General features: G+C 31.2%; 1 protein-coding gene across 1 annotated transcript; it reads left to right on the forward strand.

Moving 5' to 3' along the window:
* The first annotated feature begins 881 nt into the window (after nt 1-881).
* On the forward strand, nt 882-5,876 carry LOC106680313 (uncharacterized). Its single transcript, XM_014419902.2, has 3 exons — nt 882-1,037; nt 4,050-4,148; nt 5,236-5,876. The coding sequence occupies exons 1-3, from the start codon at nt 1,030-1,032 to the stop codon at nt 5,756-5,758; spliced, it is 630 nt and encodes a 209-aa protein (XP_014275388.1). The 5' UTR covers nt 882-1,029; the 3' UTR covers nt 5,759-5,876.
* Nucleotides 5,877-6,650: the final 774 nt, after the last annotated feature.

Below are 6,650 nucleotides of genomic sequence, written 5' to 3' on the forward strand. Positions count from 1 at the left end.
TTTTAATAAAAAACCTTCAAAACCTTTCACATCGTTATTTTATTGGAGACGTTTTGAACATTTGCCCATCATCCCTCAAGGGATGATAAGGGATATAGGATGATTTAAGATTGGCCCTGATGATGGATAACTTCTGAAACATTGAAGTACAAAATAATTGCCAGAAATAAGAGTAGTAATATTAGCAATACATGGGCAATATACCTTTCGAAAGCCGAAGATTTTAGAAATTTAATATTTTAAGTTATAAAAGGTAAAGAGTGACGAAAAATGCATGGATTTATAAAAAACATTATTCGTGTTTCTACGGTTTTATGGGTAGTAGGTAGCTCAATGGTAAGGCACTGTTCTACTAACTCCAAGGACTCGGGTTCGAATCCGGCTGTTATAGATCATTTTTTTATGTTTCATTATAGCTGGGAGTAAGCCCTGTGGGTTCGGAAGTCCTCCGGGGTCCACCCAGCTTCCTAAATTACAATGGGTACCCTTAATTGGGTAAAAATCTGGCTGTCAAGCGTGATTCTGACCAAATCACCTCCTAGCACAACCTTTGGTCTAGTAACAGTATTTCCTTACAACGTACTGCACCACTGACCCTTGTGATGTATAATGGTTTTTTTTTTTTTTTTAAACACGTTTCAAGAATTTACCATCTACCACGCACATGATCTAAATAATCAATTTCAGACTTTAGCATACGTGTTTCAATTTTTTATTATGACGTCAATAAAGTAAAATGAAATTTTTCATTAAAGTCTACTTCAGGCTATACGTTCTGATTCAGTTCCTTATGTTTGTTTACATTATACCTTATGTAAAATATTGCGCGAGCTGCGTGCGTCAACAAACTGAAGAGTTATGATAAACCAAAACACTCCAGCCCTTTTTGTGTACATTTCATTATTAAATACTGTCGTGGCAAAAGGCCATTTGAAGCACCGATGATAAGAGGAGAAGATAAAATCACATTGTACCTCAGAAACAACATTCAGTAGTCAACAATATCTCCTTTGATTATCATCTACTAAGATGGCTAGGTAAGTTTACGATTTTAACTTCTTTTTTTTTTTAAATGATTGTTTTATGAATCAAATCTTTTATTCAATTATTTCCATGAGCTATTGGGCCTAAAGTTTTTCTGTGAATATTTATTTTAAATCTTATATCAATAAACCTATAAAAATTGTTAGTGGGCGTATTAAAAAGTAGTTTTCATTTATTGTAAAAATGGTTAAGTGCATTTTTATTATTTTGAATTATCTTCTCGTAACGTATTTTAAAAAAAAAAAATTAAAGAAATATTTATCAATATTGTTATTGTTTCCGTAGTAACGCTTAGCAGACAAAGAGATATTTAGAACTGAAAATACTTGTGTATATTACTCGTTAAGAGCAAAAGGGGTGTTTCATTTTATATTAATTTTTATTTTAAAATAATTATTTTATTAAATACTAAGCATAAAAATCAAATAATTTTATATAGTTTTTAGAAAAGCCTTTATCCCTAGGTAAAACCTTTATAGGGCCATTCTCAACAAGTGCTACATTTTCTACCATTAAAAAAAAATTCTTTGATTTTTTTTTCTATTGCAATCTGTTTCTTTTTAGTGGTCTATTTTTATAAAAAGGCCGTCATAGAACTCACGGAACATAAATTTTAAAAATGTTGTTACAGGGTTGTGAGGAAATAAAGGAAAATCCATAAAATCTTAATATACTAACAGTCTTTATATCTCAAACTGTATGATAAAAGCCAACTAACTTGTTTACTATTTATTAAATAGATTAGTTGTAGTTAAGATTTGTTAAATAGATTTAGTGAAATTTATTTATTAATTAATTAGTCGTCTAGTTCGACAATTAGTTAGTAATAACTTTTTAATATGTAGATCTCACCCTGTTGCTAGGTGACGCCTTAGCAACAGTTACCCTTAGCGACGGTTTCTCTTATTTAATTATTATAATACAAATATAAAATACATGTTTCTTTTTCAAATAAACAATAATTATAACAAAAATAATACAAATAAAAAATAAATGTAATTAAATATTAGTACTAACTAAATACCTACTATTTACAACTTAATTATGAAACATGGCGTTAACAGTACTATTTACAAAAAAATTTATCTACTATACTTAAATTGATTTGAATGACCAGGGTTTTCTTGTTCCTGTACATACCTCAAACTACCTACTTTATTCTAATAAAACACCCCCCAAAAAATTGATATAATTAATTACACTTTTAAATTACGTAAAACATCAAAATAAAATTGTTTTCCGAAAATATCGAATTGAGTAAGTGTGTTTTTGATAATTCCATTACTTCATAATAGGAATTGTATTTAAATTTGTTTGCCCTAAGCAATATAGGGCAATTGAGAAACAACATACCTATATACGTATGAGATCAATTTGAGTCTGCATAAGAACGTATGTATAGTAGACTTTCCTCACAACCTAAGAATCCAGGATTGTGAGGATTTGTAACTAAACGGCTCATAGTTTTCAATGTGATGGCTTAATGAGTTCTGGCTATGAAATAATGATTATAACTCCCTAAGACGTGTAAGCTACTTGTATAATCAGGTTTTAACCACCTCCTCAAGGTTACACGATATCGACCAGGGTTGTGAGGAAATAGATAGAGGCTCTCACGAATCCCAAAAATTGGTTGCTAACCAGGCGAAAGCAAAACGGAGGCTACAGACGGATCCGTTGGGAATGTCCCAATGTTTTAAACAAAATTAATTTTTCCATCAGGCTCGTTGTTCAGAATTGGCCGCGTTTTTAAACGTTCCAGGGTTGTGAGTTTGAAAATATGAGACTCACAATTCATTCTCCTTATAGTAGTACTTACTATTACTGAGTATTCTTATCAGAAATTCCGCCTCAGTTTTTTTTATCTCTCTTTTCATGTCGTTGTTAGGAGAATTCAAATATGTAAAAGTTAACCCTGAGACACTCCATGATTATGAGTAAATCGTACTTTAATAATTTATTATAATCAGTTAATAAAACGACTATTCAAATGAGTGAGTTTTTAGTACGATCCTTTAATAGTAAAGACCTAACTTCAGTCAGGGACCCAAACCGTACATTGTAAAGAGAATGACCCTATAATACTAGTTCTAAGCGGTTGCCAAGCAACAACCTTTAGATTCAATAATTAACTTCATTTTATTTATTTATTTATTTAATGTAATTTACATCTGTAGAAAATAATAAATACAATAAGTAAATATGTGGAATGTTTCATTTACACTTGAAAATCTTGGGAAGGAACCACCTATTGGTGGTACTTCAAGCATTAATTTAAATTAGAAGGTCCCTTGGCCATCTTCTTTTCAGACGCCTCGGATGATTATCAGGGATTGTTAAGGATGAGACATTAAGAACTAATGGGTTAGGATGGGTAAGGAGTTTGGAATGGAAAGACGCATATCTATTTTGAGCCAAATCTGCAACGAATGGGATGTTAAGGTCTTTGTTCATGAGTTTATTTGTAACGTAATAAGGTGCATCAAGGATTTTCGATTGTAAGCGGGAGAAATTTTATGGTTTGGTACAGCCCCAGAGCTCAATTCCACATGTCCAAATTGGTCTGATTATCATAGTATATAATATTTTTTTGTTCTGAATGGGAAGTTAAGAGCGTTTGTCAGTAAGGTGTTGTAGCAATCGAAATCTACGATCAGTTTCTTGTCGTTTCAGTCTTGTAGCTTCATTTTAAGACTGTTTACTTTGTTCCTTTCATAATGAAAATAGAGTAAATCGAATGTAATAGCCGACGAAAATATAAGGAACAAAACAAGCGCGTGGTTAATGACGTTTGTTGCTTCCCTTGTTTACCAAGCATTTGTACAAGTCTTGGATTTACGGCAAATGGCAAACGTCTAGAACAAGGATAAGTTTTGTTTTATTGATTTCATACATCAATATTATAAATACAATTGTATAGAATTGATCCATTGTCTAAAAGAAATAAGGATAGTTGGTATTGGCTCATTTCGTTGACTAATAGATCAAATATTTTTCGTTTACAGACATAGTACACTATTATTGGGATTCGTCCTTCTGGTGGCAGTGAGCCTCGTTCTCGATAGTGCGGAGGCCAAGAAGAAGTCTGGAAAGGAGGGAAAGAAGTGAGTAACCATTTTTCTTTTCAATTTTTAAACTAGGAACGAAGCCTAACCTTCTATACCTATTCTGCATGAAAAAAAAAAAACATAGACTTACATTTATTGTAAAAGTGAGGAGGGCAAAAAAATTTCTCCCATGCGTCATTACCCATCTGGGAGGTGAGAGACATCTTTGCATTTAATCATCATTTGATTCTGAAGTGGTGAATTCTTCACATAATTAATGTTGGAATAAAGAATCAAATTAAGGCACAAGAATTCTTTATGGGATACTAAAACAAATATTCTAAGCCTCCTCAGGTTGCATAATGTTTACCCATTGATTACGCTTCTCGTTTACAGTAAACATTCAAGAGAATTGCCTTGAATACCCAGAAATAGGTTCTAATTATAAATTCCATTAAAATCACGCTACATTTATCGTACACATTCTGTCAATGATTACATATTAAAAGTCTGTCAATAATCGGGAGCCTTCTACAGTTATCGATTCAAAAGGGATTTTATTTTAATGTCTTTTGTAACATTTCTTAATTCATATCATCCTCTTATATAATTTTTTTTTTATTCCGTTGAACTGTAAATTTGCAGGTCTAATAGAGTTTCATTATTTAGACTTTGGTTATTTTTGGATTAGTCTAAAATTATGCAAAAAAATATTTTTTGTTTTATATATTTATTTAATCACTTAAATGAATATTAATTGAGAAAACTTTTAACTTTTTCACGCCATGATTTGAAAGTGAAGTATTGATTAATTTATATATTGCTGCTTTGCTTGAATAGTGGCACATTTGACAAAACAAAATGTTTTGATTTAATTTAGAACGAGACGCATTCAAAAGATAGTACCGTAGGCTGCGGTTATTTTCTTTACTGCGTTTGTCCTACAGACCTTTTTGAATGTATTAGAGTTATTACAAATTAACTCCAGTCTATGGTACAATCTATTGAATACCTCAAAAAAAATTTTAAAAAACAAACTTTTTTGTCAGATTTGCCATTATTCAAGCAAATCAGCAATATGTTCATTTTTCTGATTTTTTTTTTTTTTTACGCAAAGGATTAATTTTTTTTTTTCTTTCTGCAGCAAGAAGGAACAGGGAGTAGAAAACAAAGAAAACTGGAAAGGCAAGGAAGGTGTTAAAAAAGAAGGAAAGGGAAAGAAAGAAGAATATAAAAATCAGAAGAACCCCGAAAAAAAGAAAGTGAAACAAGATAAGAAGAACAAAGTTCAGGAAGCAGAGGTACCATCCGAAAATGAAAAACCAGTCGAAAAGGTAGAAAACAAGAAGCAAGAAATAAAAAAAGAAAAAGTCAAGAGGAAAAACAGCGAACCTCAAACTCAAGAAAATAAGAAAGACAAATCAAAAAAGCAAAAGACTGCCACTAAAGAGGAAAAAGTTGAGAAAAGGACCAAAAGAGAAGCTGAAGTAGTAGTTGAGGCCTCTGAACCAGATGTCATCGTAGAAGAAGAAGAAGAGGTCGTAGAATGCAATCAGAAGAGCGCGAGCCAGCCAAACAAGGAATCTTGTGACGCAGCGAGTCAACAAGAGGCTGCCCCCCCTCAGGTCGAAGAGGAAGCAGAACCCGAACCTGAAGTCGTAGAATAGAGTTCTATAACATAACCAAACTATCTCTGGTCAATACTGGCTTTTAATTTAAGGTGTATATCTTTTACTAATTATTTCATATTTTGATACGTTGTTTTAATAAAGTTTTATATTTAAACATAAGTTTTTAATTTGAACCTTCTAAACTCAGATTGACTGTAGCATACATGATACAGTATTATCAGGTAATTGATAACCTTAATTTATATACCTTGGTTAACTTTGAAATAAAAACTAATTTTATAAAGGTGGTGGTGAACCTCTTAGGCCAAAGAGGTAGGAACTGGCTCTTTCAAGAAAGAGCCACTACTAAACACAAACATATTAACGATAAAACCTACCTTCAACAACAACAGCAAATATTGTTGTGTTAGTAAGGACATTTTTTTTTTTTTTTAAAAGAATAGTTGTATTAGGCTTATATGCTATTATAATATGATATGGGCAATAAAAATGCAAGTGAAAGACATTTTTTAATGAATTTGACAAATCAATAATTGAAGTTGTCTCCTTGATAATCGCCTAAGATCAGAAAAGTTGGAGATTTAAAATAAAATTTGTTGAGAGTAAAGTGGATTATTTATGAATCGTTTCTCAAATAGTTAATTAGTAAATATGTTAAATTAGAAAACAAAACAGCTAATTCTTTCAGCGTCTTTAAAAATTCACAAACTACTTATCAAGTTTATCTTAATAGAAATAAATACATGTTTGATATTTAAACGTCACATATTTCCCCATATCTACTAATAGAAACTTTTTGAACAATGTGAAATGAAAAAATAAAAATTCATTATGTTTTAAGGGTGAGGGTTTCCACACCATCAGGACACATTAATTGATTGGTTCTAAAATGTTAACATTATATAACAATAGAGTTAGATAAATATTT

This window comes from Halyomorpha halys, unplaced genomic scaffold (genome assembly GCF_000696795.3).
Source record: "Halyomorpha halys isolate HHAL.00 unplaced genomic scaffold, Hhal_1.1 Scaffold253.1, whole genome shotgun sequence".
Classification (NCBI taxonomy): domain Eukaryota; kingdom Metazoa; phylum Arthropoda; class Insecta; order Hemiptera; family Pentatomidae; genus Halyomorpha; species Halyomorpha halys.